Here is a 22,002-nt window from a genome sequence, read left to right as displayed (position 1 = left end):
GACCTTGTTAGGTTTATCCTCTGCTCTGTACCTGTCAAAATAATAGTAAAATCAAAACATGACAATTTGATTTTTAAGTTGTATTAGAATTTAAGCCTCTTAAAAAGTATAAAAGGAAGTGTATGGCTGCCTTTTGAAATACTTGATGCCTTGCCCTACGGGAGACTGCAAAGAACAAAGCTATTTTAAAATCATATAAACAAGTCCCTTAAATGCCACTTAAATGTCAATTGTTTGAAAAACCTTTTCAAGTTTTTTCCTTTGATATGAAGATAGGAAACACATGGGTAGGGAATGTTTGTTGGACAACTGTGTAGCTCATGATAGTGACTGAAAGGGAGCCCTCAAGGGAATTCAGATTGGTGGCGGTAGGCACTAGATTGAATGAACATTCAATTAGGTGGTAATATTCATTCCCTGGGTAGGAATGATGATACAGAAAAGCAGAGTTAATTGTTGACTGCATTATCATCAGGTCTGTAATCATGCCATTTTAGTGTTTTGTCATTAACAGACAGTCACTGTTTGACTCTGATGCTTTTTGCAAACATGTTTCATCTGCAGAAAAAAAAACCATGGAGAGGACTCTGGCTTATTTTAGGATACTGGTTTCTGAAAGTGAATTTTCAGATCATACCTTTGGAACTGGATGACAATTTATAGAATTCTGAGAAATATCTTGATTCATGGAAACGCTGGCAAATAATCAAGATAAACAAGAATTGATTGTGTGGAACTGAACTGAAGATGATTATAATTGTTTAATACTTTTTGTTTGAAATATTGCTAATTTTTAAGTTTTTTTTTGTTTTCCAGATATAATGAAGCTTGCCTCTTTTGGGAAGTTTGGTAAATTATGCCTTTGTAAACAGTACTGAGATATTTACATTTCTCTCCCTACCTGATCCCTTCAGAATTTGGAAATTCAATATTATTTTCATGGTAATATGGCTGTTTGCATAGTTTCAAAAGGATCTATTATCTTTATAATAGGACACAATTGGAAACTCCTGATAAGGCTTTGACTGGAATGTCATCTTTGAAAGAGATATATATGCACAGACTCTGGATGTCACCAGAAGGCTTCAAGTTAATTCTTAAGATTGACTTTGGAAGTCAATAAAAGCCCCTTGGAAAAACAGCCTGGTACCTTGTTGATAAGGTTCACGGCAGTCTTTCCAGGTAAGGGACAACGGTTGTGTTCCTGGGAGATGGCAAAGGAAGAGCCTGAAGACGTTTTGGGAAACTTTGAGAACCTGAGGAGTTCACCCAATTCTATAAGTACTGCAGGCAAGGTCTGATGGCAAGGATGTGGCTTAGTCCCATGAAGCTAATTAAAGTTCAATCTGGAGATTCCCTATGAAATTTCAGCAAAGCAGATGTAAGGGAGCCTACACGAACAATTGCTATTCTTGTTGCACTTATGCAAATAACAGGCCAAGTTTATTGAAGCTAGACTTGTGCAATGGATTAGTCTTAATTTGGCTATCTTTAATAAAAATGAGGGTGATTTTAGAGAAAAATCGTTTCAATAGAGACCATAATGTGCAATTGTGAATATTATATTCTAGTTCAGTTGTCTTTAAAGTTTTATTTTTCATTTGTGGACTGGACTGAATCTTGAAATTTTCTGATGGAAGTGTTTGGCTGCAACCCTCTGAACTAGTGTTTCATTTTTTCTTCCACCCTGTGCCTTGGAATTATTGAGAATTAAAACTGTTTTTTTTCCCTGAACCTTGAAAATTGCAGACTATAGCTAGACAACGTGATGTAAACTTGGGAGAAATCGTCACAACAGCTCATGCTTGGACAATCTCAGTGCTGATGTATTGTGTAAGAGCTTTACTGAGTACATGATGACATCATCAGAGACTTTAAAGTTGCAGATCAGGAGAATCTGTCAGATTGGCACCACCTGCCTTCATTACTTTTTATTTGTCTCATATTAGGATATAATTATTCTGACCTACTTCTGCTTCTACTGTTGCTATGGTTGGTCTCTGATTGTAAATTGAACACTCAGATTGCCCCCTCTAAGGCTCAGGGACTATCTCGGAAGAAGTGGGTATATGAGACTGTTAAGAGCTTGATAGGAGAAACACAGATGAGAGGGGCATGATGGGCAGGCAAATCTGACTCCATCTTACAATTAATCTTCCCTCTTGATTGAGACTGGAACCACTTGCTCTACTTCCCTCGAGACTGAGGGATGAACAAATAAAGGAGGAAATTGTAAAAGGGTGGAATGCTTCTGCTTCTCCCCCAGACTCGACCTTAATTCAGGCCTACATTTCTATAAATATGCTAATTGACTAGAGGAGTTCTACCTGAGACCTGAGTTGACTTCTGGTATGACAAAATGGGAACAAAAATATCTGAAGATTTCTCACTCTTCTTTGGATCTTAACTGTTGCCCTGCCCCTTCTCCCTTCCCTGGATATATAGGATACAGGACCTTGAGGGGTGGCTCTTAAAATGGATTTGAGAAAACTAGAAATCTCTCATCTTCCTGTTATGGTGCCATTTTGATAAATAAAATCTTTCCTTATTCCAAACTCTGATCTATTGAATATTAAATATTTGATGCAGAGAGCACATGGGCCTTGTGACTACACTAGCAATGAACTAATAGAAAATATTGGTTCACTAAGTAATAAAAATCTTTCAAGTGTTGACACATTTCAATATACAACAGTAAAAATAAATCACGTTATTTATTATCACAACCCACTTCATCAGAAATATTTCATGTATTGGGAGGCTGTCAACCTCGTGGTAGTAGATACAACTTCCAAAATTGTGATTTTTCCCTTGAAAGCTCACATTTTACCAATTGTAAAAAATGCCATTAGTTGTTTTCCTTTAAATGACAAATTCACTTGCATTTTTGGGAAAATGACTGTCAAATACCCTAATATAAATAGCCACAGTTTCAGGTAAAAATGGTGTTCCAGGAAAACAGCAGCTTGCAACTCAGACACACAAGTGTTTTTCCTTGAGTCAACCACTGTACTTCAGCATACAGAAGACAGTTTTTATACCTTCTTCCTATTTTGTCACATGGAATATTAAAATAGATGTGTGCTCAAGGGTCAAGAATGAAAGAGATCGGTATTTTTTTCTGCTTTATTGAGGACATTCTTAAGTGAAGCTTTTTTAAAGTACATTGTGGTGAAGATTCTAATGATGCCTAGGTTTTGTGTCACTGGATTGATTCGTGCTCAGGTTCCAGCAGTTTACCCACCACTGTATTTGCATCATCAGTGCAAATGTCAACACAGAGAAAGAGGTAAAGAAATGTCTTAGTGTTATTGTGAAAATAATTCTGACCTCATGGGCCCCTGGAAAGGTTCTCAAGGCTCCCTATGGGTCTGTGGAAAATAGTTTGATAACTGCTACACTAAATACATGTTAGTTATGACAATGCTGAGAAACAAGAGGGAGCTTTTACAAGCTGCTATGAATAAGAAGGGCTACCACTAAAATATGACAAGACAAGAACGTCATCTCCAGACTTTGGAGAAGAGAAAGGGGAATTCAAATGGAGTGAGCACCACAAAAAGAAAAAGTAACCAGCTGAGATGACTTTTTCTCACTGAAAGCACAGGAAGATACTACAAAATCTGTAAAATCAGAACCCATTTGTCAACCAAATTTGGCTACACATATTACAAGAAACAATGGATTTGGAAACAGACTATTTAAAATAAGTGGATTGGAACATTAACAAATGCAAGGACAATGATAATCATAGGGTTTACAGGTAGATAATATGCAGAGGTGCTTCAGATTATTAAAAAAATAGACAGGGTAGGGAGAGGCAAACTGTGTAAGCTAAATTGGTTATCTTCCCTAAAAGAGACGTTTCTTATTTAATAGAAGAGTAGTAGAAATAATGAAAACAGAAGTACCAAAATGTTTTAAATGTTGGAAAAGTGATTATTTTATTATTTTTGACATAATTTAAAGGGAAATAAGAGTTGTGGGTCTATCACATGAAAAATGAAAAACAGGAAGGAAACTAGAAGAACTTACAAGAGGATACATAATAGTACAAAAATATAATTCCTAATTCAAATATTAGGGTTAGCAAAACAGAAATAGGATAGAATGTCCTTGTATTAGCTTTCTATTGCTGCCATACGAAATTGCAACCAACCTACTCGTTGAAAAAGCATAAACATATTATTTTTACAGTTCTGGATGTCAAAAATCTGAAATGGGTTTCACTGGGCTAAAATCAAGGTGTCACTAGGGCTGTGACCCTCCCTGAGGCTCAGGAGGAGAATGTTTCTCTATCTTACCAGCACCTGGAGGCTGCCTCCTAGCTCTTTGGCTTATGGCCCTTGGCTCCAGTTTCAAAGCCAGCAGAGGTGCATCCAGCCCTCCCCACATTGACTCACTCTGACCTCCTCTTCCTCCACCCTCTTTTTCATTTAAAATCTGTGATAATGGGCCTAGCCAGAGGATCCAGAATAGCCTTCTTAGTTTCAGGGCAGCTGATTAGCAACTCTCAATTCCATCTGTTGTGTTAATTTCTCTTTGCCATTGTAAAGGAATATATTCCCAGGTTTCAAGGATGAGAATGAGGGTGTATCTAGGGGGTTGGACCATTACTCTGCCTACCACAGGCTAATAATAAGAAAGATCACTTACTAGATTAAAAAATAAAATCTATATCTGCTGCATTTAAGAGTCACACTTGCAACCAATGTGAAGTCAAACCAACTACAAGAAAGGAGATGACAAAGGTTTCTAATGCCTGGGTAAAAACAAGAGAAGCAGTTTACTAGTATGGTGATTTGATAAATTAGATTTCAAAGCAAAAAATTTAAAATACTAAAACGACTAATAAGGAAACATGGCCATAGAATATGGAAATAATACAAGTGTTCTTTTAAGGATATATAGAGATGTGTTCATTGTGGGCTTCTACATGCTATCAAATCATGACAGGTAAAAAGCAAAGTTCCTAAGGAAACTGGAAATTAACACTCAAATAGATAAAAACAGCGTGGTTCTAGCAAGAAAATAAAATAGGAGAACAAAAAATATATGCTTTCTTTACACACATACAGATTTTTCCAGAGGGGTGAAATGGGGTCATGGGGCACTGATACACAATAAACGCAAATTGAATTTAAAATATTAAAAAATTGTTTGAGTGCCTAAAATGCGGGGGATATACAAAGATGAGAAGAAAAAAAAAACAGTCTTGGCCCTGAAAATGCTTAAAGACTAACAGGAGCAGAGAGGGATGACTGATCAACAGGTAACTATATACACCACGGTAAACTGGTACATGGAAGATTCATTTCCCTGGGAGAACCGGGAAGGGCAGTGGGACTGTGGCAGTAGGCTGGGGAAAGGAAATTCTAGATGAAGAGGATACAATTTTTTAAAGTAGGAGACAGACTTTTATACCCCAGGAAGAGTACATCTTGTGAATTTAGGGGAATGGGGTGCTGGGGAGAGAGGAGAAAAGGCACCTGAGGATGTAAGGGAAAGGTAGGCAGGGGTAATGTCAAGGTAAAATTCTTCAAATTTAGTATTAGGCAATAGGAAGCCACCAAAGATTTTCTGAGCAAAAGGGTGGCAGAAGGTACAGAAGCATAAGGCAGACTAATTCGTAGAGACCGGAGGCAGAAATTCTACACAATTTATAATAAACTGAAAAAAAAAACAGACTATAAATGGCCTAACCACATGTATCTTTTCCACATTCACTTGTTAAGCAGTGTAGTAACACTGAAGAGATTATCTGTGCAACTTTATTTGCTCTCAGGTTCCTCATGAGCAAAATGCAGATAATATGACCTCTATCTACCAGCAGGAAGTGCTGAGGTAAGAGCTACGTAACTATCAGAAAGCACAGCAAGGCTTGTTGCCAAGCAGGCAATACTCAATGAATGTTGGTTTCGTTCCTTAAAGAATGACTAAATCAAGGATGAAACCCAACGCTATTACAGAATGTTTAAAATACTAATAAAATACAACTGAAAACATCAAAACAGCTAGACTGTTGTCAAAGCAAAACTCAGAGAAAACATACCAACTTCAAAAGTGTAAATAAAAGCAATAAAGGAAAGAAAAGGAAAAGAGGCAAAGGGAAAACTAGTGAACTGAGTTTCTATCTAAGAAATTTAGGAAAAATAAAGGAGGCAAAATACAAAACTAAAAGAAGAAATATAGATACAGAAACAGAATTGATAAGTAACACCGACATCTGGTTCTTTGAAGAAAATGAAACTACAAAGTTGGTTTAAACAAATGGATACAACCAAAAAATTTAAAAGATGTAATTTATACATGTCTTTAATTGGGGGAAGAAGGAATAGTATCTCAACTATACCAATACATTTGAGAGCCAAGTAAAAAAGATGACTGCACATCAAATAGGAAATCCAAATCTGACTGGCAAGGAGAAGTCTAAACTACTTTGAGTTATTATTATTATTATTTTTTTAGGCAAGGCAACCCATGGTCGGCCTCACAGATTGCAAGGACCTTGTCAGTTTACAATCCCTTATTTTTTTACTTTTTAAGCCTACAGCACCTGGCCTTCCTAGGTGGTCTCCCATCCAAGTACTAACCAGGCCCGACCCTGCTTAGCTTCTGAGATCAGACGGGATCGGGCTTGTTCAGGGTGGCATGGCTGTAGACTGCTTTGAGTTATTTTTAAAGAAACATTCAGACCAGAGCCCAAGTATAAAAATAAACTGCATAATTCTCCACCAACTAGCAAATGGAGGTTCCACCAGATACTCTAGCATCAGCCACTACTTCCTACATTTCACTTTTCCAATTGCACCATTAAAATGGATTTATTCCACTCTCATCTGAATTGGTAATGATAGATAGTAAGCAATCACTAAGTAGTGTCACATGGGTGCAACTACAAAGCTAGTAACCTTTCTGAAATGTATATGGAACTTTGGCTTGAGGCTTAAATTCCCTCTCTACTTTGGGGTGAAAGGAAAGGGATTTTTAGGGAGGAAAGGAGTGAGAAAATATACCTAGTAAAGAGATGATTCTGTGAATTTAAGTTGTAGTATCTGTTTTCTGTAAATCAAAAGAACGCAAATGGACTCTTTTTAGACCCTTCAGTTTTCTCCACTGAAAGCTGCTGGCTTAACTGGAGCAGGCACGAGTGTACGCACATGCGTGCACGCATGCTCTGGGTGACACAGCCCTGGGAGCATCTCTTAACACTTCAAACAATGACTCCAACTGGCAAATTGCTAACTGACACTCTCCCAAACTGTTAAAGGGACTGCGCCCCTCATATCGAGCAGAAAGTTACTGACAAAATTGAATGTCCTTTAGTGGTGATTTTACCTGGTTTTTTAAGTTGGAAAGTGTTTAAGGGCATCTAACCAGGAGATATAGAAAAGCACAAAAGCCAAATAAAAACAAATCCCTCTTAAGGAGGAATAGAAAGAGCCCAGGCCTGCGAAAAGCTGTGTGGCCATGGGTGGGTTGCTCTCTACCTAAGCCTGTCTCCTTATCAGGCTGCTCATATATCAATTCATTAAGATAAGGAGATGTGAAAACCCTGTGTCAATAATCAGTTTTACCTATTTTAGCTGCTACTAGTATTATAGAAGAGAATGGTTGTACCAATCTCATTTAGCAATCATTTTTCTCACTATGAGGTCATAGCTGACAAAGTACAAGTCATCAGTTATAAAGAGCCTCTCTCCAGAGTTCGATTCAAGGCTTTCATCTTAAATTCTAGTCACCTTGTACAAGTATGACCTATGATCATGCAAGGCAATTAGAAACTCCAAGCTCAATATTGAGAAGCTTAACTCCTGGAGTCCTAGGAAACCATCTAAAACTCCTCCATCCCATTGTCTCTTCCTTACAACAAAGAGTCTCCAGTGGTACATGTCTATTTGTACTCGGCATCATTCATCAGCACATTTATTGAATGCCTCAACATCTTGGCCTTCAAAGAACACACAGCCAAGAAAAATATGTGTAATTGCCAAGTAATGAGAATGATATTTTTAAAACCAGAAAGTATGCATTCAAATGAGACTTGTCTCCTTTAAACAGTCCCCCTGGGAAGCAACACACTAATTTCACTTCATTTCTCAAACCATCTTCGGAGCCAGCCTCCTGGAATCGCTTGAGAGCCTGCAGTCTGTTCTTCTGCATATCCCCCATGCTGTCAGATCTTCACTGAGAGGAGATTTGATTTTTTAGAAATGGCCAACACTCAGTCAGAGACAAGTGTAGTGAATAAGACGTGTGATCAAACTAGGTGGCATTATTTTGATTCAAAATAAAATATTATAAAGTGACAAAATTGATTTCCTTATATGATTTATAATCAGACTCCAAAGGAAATGTCAGATGAGTAATAAGGAATACGAGCAATGGAACAGATACATTTCTCTTTTCCCTAAGTAACTTCTTTGAAGGATACTACTCATTTGGATGTGTAAACTCTGAATAAAGTTTGCTTTGTTTAATCACTTACATCTCATAAATAGAAGGCTCCTTAGTATATTGGACCTACTGTGTCACAGGGGAGGGGCCCATCACTAAATTAGAGAGGCAGTATGGAATTCAGGAAAAGGCACAGGCTTCAAAAGGAGACTGGTTGGCTTCAGAAGGAGACCGACTTGCGTCAGAATCCTGACTTGGCTCCTTGCTCCCTGTGTGACTTTAGGGAAGTCATAAGGTCTCTAAGATTCTTCAAAAACAGTGTTGATATCTAACTCATAGGGTTGTTGTAAAGACTGGAGATAATAGATACAAAGCACCAATATTGTACCAGGCAAGTGGTAGGTACCCCATAAGTCACAACTATTATGAATAATAACCTCAGTATAAACAAGAGACTTTTCTTACTACAGGTGCTTTGAGATGACAGAATGACAGGTAAATAAATACACATTTGGGTGGTGAGTAGTTTGTTAACAGTATCAACATACACACAGTGTTGTTTAAAAAAACAATATGTAAATATTTGCAGTAATTATAAACACTACGTGAAGTATTTTTAAATCACATGAGATATCACGTGCAGTGCTCACAGCACACTGACCTTTCACCACCATCTGAACATACCTGGCAGCCCCATGACCCTGTACCTTTGCATACTCTGTCCCTCCTAAAATGCCCTCCAGTCTGACAAAACCCTACAATTATATCCTTCAAGATCGAGCCGCGGAAACTTCCCTGCCTGCTCTAGACAGAATTTGTGGCTCAGCTTCTGTGCTCCCACGGCATTGGGTTCCTGTCATGGAATGTCTCATACTGTGTTGAATCTCAATTTCTCTTTCCATTTCTGCTTCTTCTGCTGGGCTTGAGCATGGAGAGGGACTATATGCTATTTCTTTTTGTACTTAGAGCACCTAGCACATCTCTTGTCACACAGCAGGAACTCGGGAGATGTTTGAGTAATGAATGCTTTAAATATACTTTACTAACAGACTGTATAGGGCCAGGCAGCTGCCTTTGTTAACAATGACCAGCAACCACATTTATTTTTCCTGACTTCGAATAACGAACAACTTACACAGACTTCAGAGTGACTTTAGAAGTTACAGCATATGGAAGTTTCTTAACACTATCAAACTCATCGGTACTCCATGTCCACTCAACAGAACCTCTAGGGCGTGGTTCCGCAGCCTTTGTTCTAGTCAGGCATACCTGAGGGATGTACCACACTTACTGTGGACAACTCAAGAGTTCTCACTGCCTTGGAACACTGCCTGGCTACTGGGGCTGAAGGGCCTCCTCTGAGCCAGCAACTCCACCAAGGTAGTAGAAAATCCCAATGCTCCATGGGGAGGGCAGGACGCCAGCTTAATGCCACCTACTCCCACATCTCTACCACCCAGGAACACCTTGGAGTCGGAGTCTGCCATTCTATATACTTGTGATAGTCTGCCAATTCAATGAATAGGGCTCCCAAGCTGTTAGGAAGCCTCAGGCATTCAAGGAATGACTTGGTGGGTCCAGTGTGTCTGTTTCAGCAAGTCTTAACCTGTGTAACTAAAAAGAAGTTCATGCTCAGCCAGTTCTGTGCCAGATGGAAATAGACAGAGGGTCAGCTGGCAGCCCTGTGCATCTGAGCATTGACACTTGTGAATCATTCTCTGTCACTGCAGTTTTTCAGAGCATTGGCAATACAGCAGTGGGTTCAGACTCACCAAGAAAAAAAGTTTGGAAAGAAGATCTGGAGCCATGGCCCATGCCTTCGGACCCACAAAAACATGATAGTGACTATTTCTGTGACACACATAATCCACAAAGTAAAGGCCACCATGTTCTGCCCCAGTGGCATGGTCTTTCCCGTTTCTCCAATGAAATGACTGCATTCCGAAGGAGGGAAGTGTGTGAAGGGAAAGAGAAGCAGGCCACAGGCTACCAGGAAAGCAGTGACTGAAAAAATCAGCTCTAGATTTCTCTTATAGGCTCTGGACAGCAATTCACTCACTCATTCATTCCTTCCACAAATATTTCTAGAACCAGGTATGTGGGACACCATAATGAACTGAGTCATGAACCAGGCCCCATGGAGTTTATATAAAGTAGGGGAGCATTTAGTAGAGAAGATAGGCATTAATCAAATAAACACAGTGACAAATACAAGGGGACAAATAGGTGCTATTGTGGAGGAGTGCACCATGCTATAGAGATTGTACAAACAGATATCAGTGGACCTGGTCGGGGAAGTCAGAAAAGCTTCCCTGAGCAAGTAACAAGTGAGCTGAGAGGTCAAGGATCAACAGGAGTTAACTAGATCTGAGAGGAGAAGAGGAGAGGGAAACATTCCTGGTGAAGAGAACAGCATGGGCCAAAGCCCTGGGGTAGGAGGAAGATGTTGAACTGGCTATGAATTAGAGGCAGGGAATGAGGCAGCAGCAACCAGGTTTGAGGCCTTGGCACAAGGTATCTCCTGTCTATACTCCTGTTTGCTTTCTAGTTGTCTGGAAAGTCCTCCTCATCATGGAGTAAGACTGAAAAACAATATCAAAAAGTAGGTGTACCCACGAGGCATGACACACCACCAGCTAAAAAAATAAGACTTGTCAATATTACACAGCCACTGTCTTAGCAGTCACCACAGTGAGGTAACACTGCTCACGCCCACTGACTCAACACTGCATCAGGAGAATGGCACCCTATCAAAGGTTTTTCAACTTTTCAGGTAGAGATGCATTTCAATCCTAGTAGATTTATAGTGTTGACATATATGTTAATGATTCATATAAATCTGTTTAGATACCTAACATGTTATTGTTAATTTTCACAGACCAATTTTTTTTTTAGTGGGGGAGAAGCTACAGGGAAAAAATGGCTAAGGATGCTGCCCATGCTGCACTATTTTCCTTTGGCACCTCTGACAGCCAGTTAAATCACAGGAGGCAGTTCCTTGTGGCTTCAAAATGATCTGCCACCTTACAAAATAGTCCTGGAACTTTCCATGTGTAAAGCACTTTGCAGTCAATCATTAATTTGACCCCCCTATCCTGCTGAGAGATTATGCTCATTCTACAGATAAAATGGACAGATAAGTTGAGTGGCCCAAGGACACAAAACGATTCAGGTTTTACTTATCTTTCTTATTACCCTCACAAAACAGGGCAGACACACAAGGCCTTTCCAACTCCAGCTCCAATCCTTCTACTCTGCAGACCACCCCTAACCCCTGGGAGCAGCAGAGGAAGGCACAGCAGTTCGTTTCCTATTACCTGCTCTCAACAAGCTCCTCTATGCAGAGTGCCTTCAAGGCCAACGATAATAATGACTATACTGTGATTGGGACATTGGCTTTCCAGATCAGAATATGAACTTGGTAGTGCTCAAAGGGGAATAAGAGCACCTAGGAAGTCACAATGGCTCACAGGTTAGAATATCACCATCCCTAAGGAGACTGCACTTCCAACACATACACACTCTCCCAAGACTTCTTTTTACCCTCCCTCCCCTCAATAGCCCAGACAGTGGTCTACTCAGTACAATACCTCACAGTGCTGTAAATCATCTATATACATGTCCTTCTCCACGCGCAAGCTGGGACCTCCCAGCATTGAAGCACCTGGCACAGGACCCAGCACACAAAAAGTTTACGAGTCCATGGCTTCCCTCCACCAAATAAGGAAAATAGGTACTACCTTCCCAGAGTAGTAGACTTAGAGACTGATTGGCCCAACTCCTCATGCTTCAGAAGAGCAGAGAATCACTCAGTTACACATGGCCTGGTCTCCAATCAGGTCTTCTGGTCCAGTTTAGTTCCCCAAATATTTCATAAGCGCGCACTCTTTGTCAGACTTCATGGGAGGTGCTGGGGATAGTGAGATGAGCAGGACATTGCTTCAGGGCACTCACAGCCTGGGAAGGGGACAGAGTTACACTTGGGCAAGCGCAAGGACAGACGCTTGATTCCTTGGCCAGTGTTCTCTCTCTACAGTGTCCACTGGATATTCCGTAACTGGGAAATACGACAGCAATATGGACTTCCTGCAAATAAACTTATAGGAAATACGAGAAAACGCATATGAAAAATTGTCAGGCTCACCCCCAAAGGCATTATGTAAGGTACTGTCATACCCTGACACCGACTCCAAGGATTCAACGTTTCAGATAATCTGTTCGACGAAGAAGCAAACAAGGGTAGGATGGGCTTATTTCCAAGGAAAAAATCAAGGGCTGCTGGGGAGATGGAGGGGAGGGGAGGGCATGTGAAATACTTGGCCTGACGCGGGGAATGGAGGCAGCCAGGGTGCAAGAGGCTGGAACAGAGAGGGGAAGTTGGGACACCAATGAAGGCGGGCAAGCCGAGAGAAAAGGGGTTCCCCTCGGGGTCGCGAGGTTCTAGATGACACGGGGGACCGGGGTGCTGAAGGCACCGCGCGCCGGAGAAGGAAGCCAGCCGCCGCCGAGGCCGACAGGTTTCCCCGAGAGTTGCGCGCATCCACACGGAGGCTCAGGCAGGCGCCCAGGGCCGCAGCTGCCCCGCCGCCCGCGGCACTATCGAGCGGGCCGCGCCTCTCCGGAGCAGAGCCTGCAGCGCCTCACCTCGGATTGAAGTCCTGGAAGAGGCCTCTCAGGTTCATGGCGGAGAACTTCACCGCGGCGGCTTCCTCCTCCCCCCGCCCACTGCACCGCGCAGCCTGCGCGTTACAGCGAGTTCATGGTGCCCGCGCCAGCCGCGTCCCCGCCGCCGCCGCCGCCGCCGCCGCCGCCGCGAGAAACCTGAGCCACCGCCTCTCGCCCCCCCCCCTTCCGGGCTTCCGTAAGGCGGCCACGCATGCGCCTGGCAGGCCTTGGGAGGCGTCGTGGGTCGCGCGGGTTGTGCGGGTCACGCGTGACGCCACCCATCCTCCTCCAGCCCTTTGTCCCTGCACTGCCCTCGGAGGAGATGGACACGGGCTGGAGGCTGTGAGGGGCCGGGGTCGCAGAGCCGAATGGGGACGCTGACTAGGTGCAGGACTGCAGAGGGGGAGCGGGCCACCCAGGAGGCCTGCGGTTAGGTCTTCCAGGACACCTGTCGCCTTGGCCCGTGCATCCTTCTGTAGGTTTCCCTTAATGATCAGAGAGCCTCGGGGGCGCGGGGCGGGTAGGTGATACGTTGGTCAGGGGTGATACATTGCATTTTGGCGATTTCATTCCAGGTTTCACCTGTCAGAGCTGGCAGTGACTCCAAAGTTTGTTTCTCAACTTCCCTCCCAAGGCCCAGAGCAGCTCAAGGAGATACACTGGCCTTCCAAACTCAGGTTGTCCTGCACCAAAGTCATCTTCCCTCCCAACCATCTTTCCCCTCCTGGTTGCCTCTCCTTTGACTGCAGATCTATTCACTAGCCAGGGCGGTGGGGGAGGGGAGTCACAGCATGTGACCTAGTCTACCTTCTCAACTTCGGGCTGATTTAAGAGTTTTCTATGGGTACAGAAATACTTCAGACATTAGTCTGATATCATGGATAACAGTTGCTATAATGGCAGAGTTTCATGAATGGCAATTTTATATGAGTTAGCCCTGGGGGGGAGGGGTAAATTGAGAAGATCACAATTATTACAGTTCATACTACACCATAAAAGATCACCTTTCTTCTGAGAACTTGAAAGCATTTCACAAGTGGTAATTAGGCTTCCCAAACCCACTGAGGAATGGATATTATTATATGAGCTGTTTTTGAGGATGACTAACCTGCATCAAGTTTGTCAGCTGCCCCGGCATCAGGACCCTGTCTCAGAGATTCTGGTCCAACTCCCCTGCCCATCCTCCATGTGGAGTCCAGTGTCTACCCCTGAGGAGGTTCCCAATGAACATTTGAATACAGGAGCTAAAGCCAAGACACAGAAAAGCTTGTAGGAAATTCCCTGAGCCTCCCAGCTAGTAAGGATGTCAGAGCAACGATGCAACTTGGTCTGGTTGAACCTGCAGTCCACATCCTGCTAGAAAGAGGGACTTTCAGTGGTTAGCTAGGGCAGCACCATCTTAATTGCAGGCAACCTTATTCCAAAAAGACATCTCCTAGGACATTAAGTAATGGGAACTGTTGCCCTTTCAAGAGCTTCACAGATAGAGATCAGGCAGGCTGCTTGGAGTCCAGAGGCTCGAGGGTGGGTAGTTTTTAGTGAGGTCCCAGAAAGTCCTGAAGTTGAACCTCTGCTCTGCAGGCCCACAGTTGGCCCAGAGATGACCAGGCTGGGGGCTGCCTAGCCCAGGGAATAGGACACGGATACACAACCTGTGAATGTTTTCTTTTGCTCTATTGCCAAGGGGAGCACACAGGCCTGTCCATGAGGATATATGAGAACAATAGGACTACCCCGAGGCCTCACATCCCAATTTTCAGAAGTAGACGTACATAGACTGCTTCAACTTCACTGGAGGCACAGCCCAGTAATCTGGTGCTCTCATGGAAAGCAAGATTGTCCTGTGGTTCACTCCCATGGGCAGGCTGGACATCAGGCATGTGGCCAGCCAGCACTTCACATCACAGCGCCCATGGGGTTGGTAACTGTCATACATCCACGTGAGGCTGAGGTCCGTGGGGCCCTTTTGGACAGAATATCTATCTTGAGTGCAGGACAAACATGGCTTTGCCGCTGATTATGTCTTGTGAACATTCCTTAGTGTCACACACTTCATCCTGCCACCAACCTATCCTTATGCCTGGTCCCAGCTCAGGGACCAAGGACAGGTGGAGACCCACAACCAATTACTTGCTCCTGAAGGTCTCAGGACAGATACCAGGGATATGTGCCACAGAGGAGGGCAGGCAGGAACCAGGCAGAAGAGCAGTGCTTTACCAAGGAGGCTGGAGTTCAGAGCAGGCTGTAGACCTGGCTGGGGAATAGTAGCTTTTCAGAGGAGCCCGACCATGGCTGAGACACAACATATCAGCCACTGAGGGGGCAGGCTCATGGCACCTAGAGAATGTCAGAACCTTCCCGCTGTTGGGCAGGGTGGCTCCTATGTGCTCTGCCCCACCCTGGTCAGGAGTGGCTAGGGACCTGGGTGGTGTTTGCCTACACAGAGATTGCTTTACATGATGCCACACCCTGGAAATGTCTCCCTGAAGGACCTGAGGGATGCTTGGGAAGTCCCAGGTGTAGCCACTCTGTAGTCCATAACCTATCTAGGCAAGCCTGGCCCACGCCAGTCAGTTCCCTCCAAAACTGGGGCTACAGTATCCCTACTTTCAACCTGCAGTGCCTCACAGGGTTTCTGGTCCAAGGACTTGTCCCAAGAGCACCCATTTCATGATGCGATCCAGAGTTCCAAGTCACCTTCAGCTGCATCTACTCCCATGTCCCTCCCCATGTGAACCTAGGGCAATCTAGATGGGATCTGGCAGAGACTTGAACATCTGCCTTTCCTGGAACAACTGACCCCATTCACAACATATATCCTGGGACCTCGAGCCCTCACCTGCCCTTTCCAAATCCTCAGTTGAGTATGAGGGTATCTAGGGGTTGAGATAGCATCCTAATAACCACCTCTGTTACCTGCTACAGCGTTTTGTCTGCTCAAACTGTTTTGGACTCAAAGTTCCCAGCCAGCTCTGTGTACAGCTGACAAGACACCCCTGCCCCCCTCTCTGCTTCTGCCCCACACAGCAAAACCTCATAGTCGCCTGAACAAGGCCATCGGTTCAATCAAACGTTTGGGCGTTGCAAAGGGAACTATTTGAAAGTAAATCTTATTCACAGTGGTTAGTCACACATACACATGGCAATGATTATTGTTTACCAGGCACTAGGAGACTAAGCAGGGAGATACATCGCATTCTGCCAGCTCTGCCTGAACCACACTGTCCTGAAAGGGAATTCCCTTCTGGGGACTGTCAAGTGAGTATTACTGCACATGAACATCAGTACCAGGGTCTGAGCGGTTGTCCGTGGGGACACGGTGGGGGGAGGCGAAGCCCCAAGTTATGCAGACTGAGGCCAGGGTGGAGAGAGAACATGTCGCGTGGGCAGCAGTGATAATGGGGGCACCCGTAGGAGGACACCTCCTTTCCAACATGGCCAGCTGGCTGATGGCCTCCTAGTCGTGACTCATCACAGCACTGAGGACGTTAACGGAAGCAGCGCAGGAGCCTGGGGTGCAAGGGGCATGAAGGAGTTCCTGCAGCCAGCTCTCTGTGGGCCAGCTCCACTTTCAAACACCGCCGACCCTGCCCAGGGCCTTAAGGGCACACCATCTGGCATGTCACCTCTAAGGGGCATATGTGCATGACTTAAGTCCCTGGGCGATGACACAGAGTGCTCTGTGTCTGCGTTGTCATGCTTGCGAGTGAATCCATGGCCCCTTGGTGCCTTCTATAGACATGGCTGTGACAAACAATGCTTCTACTCAAACTTCGGTGGCAAAGGGTCATGACACGACCCTTCCTAAGTATAAGAGGATGGAATGTAGTGTCCCCATTTCTCCAGGGAGGAGAGGAAGACAAGGTGAGGACCACCACTTCATGCCTCTCCAGTCGAAAGTTGCATAGTAGACACTCGTCAAAAAGCTGCAATAGTTTATGACAAAATCCCTTTCATTTCTGGCAGGAGTTTCTCAGAAAATCACATCTCCCTTGAAATTCAATACCTTTTTCCAGCGGCCCCTACTTTTTGGCAGGCGCTTCAAGCCCAGGGTCACATCTATTTTTCAAATTATTTCATACATCTCAGCAGGGAGGGAGCACCCTCTTCGCTCCAGAGGACCTTTCTGCCTCTACGATCTCATGGGGCTGCGAGGTTTCTCCTTCCTTTTGACTCCAGGCTACTATGTGCACCTGCGAGTCTCTGCACCTTCTGCATTTCTGACTGTGCAGGGACACCGTGACAGTGATACTAGTCACATGGCAATCCAGGACTTCCCTGTAGGGAGGTACAGTGACAGGACACAGTAGAAGGATGATTCTTTTTCTTTGTTTTAAAGGAGAGCTAGCATGCCCACCAAAGAACACTTTTTCACTTCCTAGGAGGTCTCAGGGTATTTGAACTTCAGGTTCAGTAAATGTTTTCTCCACAGTGATTGTCATATCATTCCTTACCTGTAACTCATGAGGGAGCCTTCACTTTATGACAGCCTAGGGAAGCTAGTCTATCTGTGTATGTGTCTAGAGGCCATTTTCAAATAATACACCACATTAAAATCCTACTGCAAGTGTCTGGATGGTTTCCAACACCCTCTCCCTAACTTTACAGCCCCAAAACAACAATGAGTAGATTATGGGCCTAATCAGATTCTATCCATCATCCACTGGAAAATTTGGTATTTTGATACTCTAGTGGACAACTAGGTGTCCAAACATCACTGTCCAATGTGACCTTTTATATCAAAGGAAGTGTTTCCACTAGAGAGGTTCCAGTGTTAGTAATGGGATAGCAAGGGGACTTCTATAGAGAAAAGGCATGCTCTCTGTCATGGGGAGGGCAGGTGTTTTTGAGCTGTTCCACTAGTAGGGCACGCTGACATTCTATGTGTGGGTATGTCTCTAGTGTCCCCTCGACTAACACAGGCCCTTCCAGAGGACAGAGGCCCAGAAGAGGCAGCAGCTATCAGGCCAGGTTCAGGAGCTGGACAGAAGGGTACAGGGACGAAGACCAGGGTGCCGTCAGGCGGGACAGTGCTGGGGCTGGACAGAAATGTCGGTCCCTGGGCAGAGTCAGCCCTGAAGAAACCCTAGGGCTCTGGCAGGAGCACCTGAGATGAAGAAAGGACACAGGCTATACATGCATCCTGTTTGATTCACATGCTCACCTTTCTCCCTTAGGGCTGCTGTCAGTAATTTGAAAATGGAGACCTGACATTTTGTCTCTTGAGGTATTTTGGAGTGGTGAGGCGCAGAAGACCAGGAACAGTGGGGCTGAAGATAAGTTCAGAGCAGACTTCTCTTTTACTAGCCTCATGACCTTGGGAAAATGACCAAGCACTATGACCCTGAGGTTTTTCATCTGCAAAGTGGGTTTGATAAACTTTTTGTAGGAGTATTGGAATGTAGGCGATGTATTAAAACGCATCGCGACGTGCCTGGCATATATTGGATCTTTAATGATAGATAGTCATTTTTAGTATTATTTTGACCCCAGATCCCACCGCTCCTTCCTCTGGAATTTTTTTTTCCTATGATATATCAGAGAAGTTGAAGGTCAATGGGAATCTAAATAGAAAATCAGCCAAAATTGTCACTTGGGCAATTTCGGTCCTAGAGGCTAAATTATTTGATTTGGCTATGAGGTCTTCCCAGCAAGGTAGAACTAAAAAAAGCCCCAGAATTCAAATCCAAGACCAACTCTAATTTCCCCATTTGCAACTTCTCTACCATCCAAATCACTACTTTCATTCATTTCATCTCCATGGAAATAAGGTCCTTCCTTAGAGTTGGACAATGACACACAAGGTAGGCTAAATAAATTGTCACTTTAGTGGAGGTTGTTCTGGCTTTTCCAGGACAAATGGAAGACTGTCCAGCGACATCATGATTTCAAGGACCAAGACCCTGATTCATCAGGAAATACTTGGAGATAATGGGGATAGAACATCTTGCTCTCTGTATTCGAATACACTGGGGAAAAACTACAGGGCATCTTCACTATGACTAGCTGAAGATTCTCCATGATCCAAAGGGAACGTCTTAGAGCAATTTTCCATTTCAGACATTACTCATATACCCAAGACACACTGACTGCCCAGTCTGGCAAGGCCACTCCCCCCTTCAATACAATCAATCCCTGCAGAGGAAATCACAGTTTCCCAAAGCCCCAAACTGCCTGACTCAGGCTATTTACTTATTAAATTTTTTATTTATTGACTTTAGGCGAGGCAAAAGTTGGTGACCTCACAGATTTGAAGGACCTTGTCAGTTTACAATCCCTTATTTTTTTATTTTTTATATAGCACCTGGTCTTCCTAGGCAGTCTCCCATCTAAGTACTAACAAGGCCCGCTACCGCTTAGCTTCTGAGATCAGACGGGATCAGGCTTGTGCACAGCGTGGCATGGCTGTAGACAGTCTTAGGCTATTTAAAATTGACTACTCTCCCCTGGAGGCCGACCTCATCTCCCCTTCTTTGACTTGTTCTAGAGGACTTAGGGGACATCTCAGCACCTTCCTCATATGCCTGCAGTCCCTACACAATCGTTCTGTGTGTGGGTCTCTCCTGCTTATCCTAGTCTCCTCACCACTAGCACAGGGCCTTCCAGAGGACAGGGGTTCAGTGAACGTGTGGGGAATAAGTGAACCTCTGAGCCGGCATCTTCTTTATTCTCATGAAATGCCTCCCACTTTCTTGAATGAACCAAGCAAATCCAGCTATATGCAAATGTTTCATACAATGACAGACGAGAAAAGATAAGATGCAGGAATTAACACGGTTTTACTTCTATTTCTCTACTTCTTGACAACCTTGGATTTCCTAGTGAGTTCTTTCACATTTCTATGGAAATCCTGTTCCAGTGCCATGTGACCTAGTTCAGGATCACAAACTCGGATGGAAGGTGTCCCAATTTGTGTTACACAATAGCAAAACTCTCACTCTTGAACAGCTTAGTACAAATACGTGTATGGTCAACGTCACGCACATACTTAGAGGCTACTGATTTTAAACCTTGTATTGAAAGGAATGACATTTGAAAATTTCATAAAGGTAAGAAAGATGAATTTCTGAATCATCATGGGAGCCAAAGATAACACTACAACTTGTTCCCCTAATTTGCCCTGGCCCCAGCGGCTGTCTCCTCAAACACAGAGTGAAAAATAGGCCTCGCTTCATGCCCAGCAAGAGAAGATTTTGCACATGGGCCTGAAATGTGCCTGTCTGCAAGTTGGGCTCAGGCCTCTTCTTTCTCCTTGCTCTGAGCCTCTTCAGACAGAGGACTCTTATTTGAGACTGAACAAATACTCCAGGACCTTCAGCTTGCTGGTTTCAGCATGGGCCCTGGGACCCCACAGGAACTCGTAGCGAGCAGGATCGCTGTTGGCAACCTGCCGGTACACCACATACTGTTCCCGCACCCAAACACTGGTGATGAGCTCCCTGGGTTCCCCATAGATGCAATGCTCCCTGCCATCATACAGCCCCATGACATTCAAGGATTTCCAGATTTCCTCCTCAGGGGCACAGCCGCCCTCCAGGAGGATCAAGCACAGGAGAGTGACCAGGAGGCCCGTCTTGGGCACGACGAAACCTTCTCCCACCATCGCATCGTAGGTGAAGCCCCCAGTGGTGACCAGGAAATAAACCCCGTCTCTGGGGTCAACTTCCTTCACCTCAATGCCAAAGAGCGGCCTCAGGCACTGCGAGGCTCGGCTGAAGATCTCAGGGAAGTGGTCCTCGTGCTCCTTGATGATGCGACTCAGCATCTCTGACTTGGTGGTTGGCTCCCTTGCACGATACTTCAGCAGCAGGAACCTCACCAGGTCAAACACCTTCCAACGCAGTGCCTCTCTAAGAGAGGACTCAGGGATTTCCAGGTCCTGCATGGTGCTTGGCCCCTCCCCAACTTGGTTGCTGGAGTCTCGTCCCATGGATGGCCTCAACGCAGGGGTAACCATGGCAGTTGGGATGGGACAGGAACCTTGTGACCTTTGGATAGGAATAAGTGTCAAAGTGCCAGGCACCTCCTCCGGGGTGTCAGATGCGGAGGAGTCAGAGGACAGGATGTCTTCCTCCTCAGAAATAAAGAACAGCTCCTCTGGCAGATTTTCCATCCCTGATGGGACCAGACGATCTTCTCCATGCTTGGAGAGCTCATTCACTTTCCTGAGAGGCATGGTGACTCTTCTTGGGACAGCAACAGGAGTGTGTGTGGAAGGTGGTTGGTGTGGACCCACACCAGGGGAAGAAAGAGAATGTGAGTGACCTCACCCGAGAAATTCGCCTCAGGCGGCTCTGAGAAAGGCGACTTACAGGTCTCCTCTTTAGGGTGCTCTCGGGCCTCATAGCAGTCTCCTGTTTGGGCTTGTTGGCCTCTAAGAACCTGAAGCAACAAGTGACCTGGCTCTTCAGGGTGCAGCTGGCACAGTCCATGCTCATGGGCTGACAGTATGGTGGGAATATTTGGGCACTGTGGGGTCTCCTTTGTTGGGGGCTGGGGGACCAACTGGTACACATTCAAGGTGGGCAGCTCACCTTAATTCCTTGCACTGCCGGGCCTGCCCCTGCTCTGCGACACGAGGACACGTACCTCAGACCAAGACCTGCACCTACTGGATCCAGAAGCCCCTGCAAGTCAAAACAAACAGGGACATGAACGTGCAGATGTCCAGCAAAGCCTGGGGCCCCGGTGCTATCAGGAGAGGTTTCTCGACTCTGGGAAATACCCTCTCTTCCGGGAAGGTGGTCCTCTCCTTGCTCATTCAGGGTGCCCATGTTTCCCCCACCAGGGCCTGGCCTCTTGTCCCCTGCCGGCCTGAGGCAAAACATTGAGAAGTGGTACACATACCCCCGAGCCTGAACAGAAGGAAGTGTGGGGACTCACATCTGACTGCACGTGCCCACAGCCCTCCCGGTGTCAACGAGGGGGTCACTGCAGTGT

General features: G+C 44.8%; 1 protein-coding gene, 1 long non-coding RNA gene, 1 other non-coding gene and 1 pseudogene across 5 annotated transcripts in view; 1 reads left to right on the top strand and 3 right to left on the bottom strand.

Moving 5' to 3' along the window:
* TMEM185A (transmembrane protein 185A) overlaps positions 1 to 13,202 on the bottom strand; it is a 34,512-nt gene extending 21,310 nt beyond the window's left edge. The window contains exons 1-2 of one of the 3 annotated variants that reach the window (XM_016136908.2): positions 13,042 to 13,162; positions 12,138 to 12,354 (exon numbers count right to left, since the gene is read on the bottom strand). Coding sequence is in view for 1 of the 3 variants with exons in the window: in XM_016136906.2 (XP_015992392.1) it covers positions 13,042 to 13,079 (38 nt within the window). In the remaining 2 variants the exon portion in view is untranslated. Of the gene's footprint in view, positions 1 to 12,137; positions 12,923 to 13,041 lie in introns of those variants that run through there. The other 2 variants (XM_016136906.2, XM_016136907.2) reach the window with 2 other exon arrangements.
* On the bottom strand, positions 6,545 to 6,663 carry LOC118608051. Its single transcript, XR_004952907.1, has one exon. It is a non-coding gene; the product is annotated as a 5S ribosomal RNA (ribosomal RNA).
* A 2,765-nt stretch (positions 13,203 to 15,967) lies between the features above and the next one.
* On the top strand, positions 15,968 to 18,896 carry LOC118607825. The gene is made up of 2 exons (XR_004952866.1): positions 15,968 to 16,320; positions 16,801 to 18,896. It is a non-coding gene; the product is annotated as an uncharacterized LOC118607825 (long non-coding RNA).
* An 805-nt stretch (positions 18,897 to 19,701) lies between these two features.
* Positions 19,702 to 21,070, bottom strand: LOC107506233 (annotated as a pseudogene).
* Positions 21,071 to 22,002: the final 932 nt, after the last annotated feature.

This window comes from Rousettus aegyptiacus, unplaced genomic scaffold, assembly GCF_014176215.1.
Source record: "Rousettus aegyptiacus isolate mRouAeg1 unplaced genomic scaffold, mRouAeg1.p scaffold_m13_p_9, whole genome shotgun sequence".
Classification (NCBI taxonomy): Eukaryota; Metazoa; Chordata; class Mammalia; order Chiroptera; family Pteropodidae; genus Rousettus; species Rousettus aegyptiacus.
Note: the sequence above shows the minus strand (reverse complement) of the source record. Positions and strands in the feature narration are given on the sequence as shown.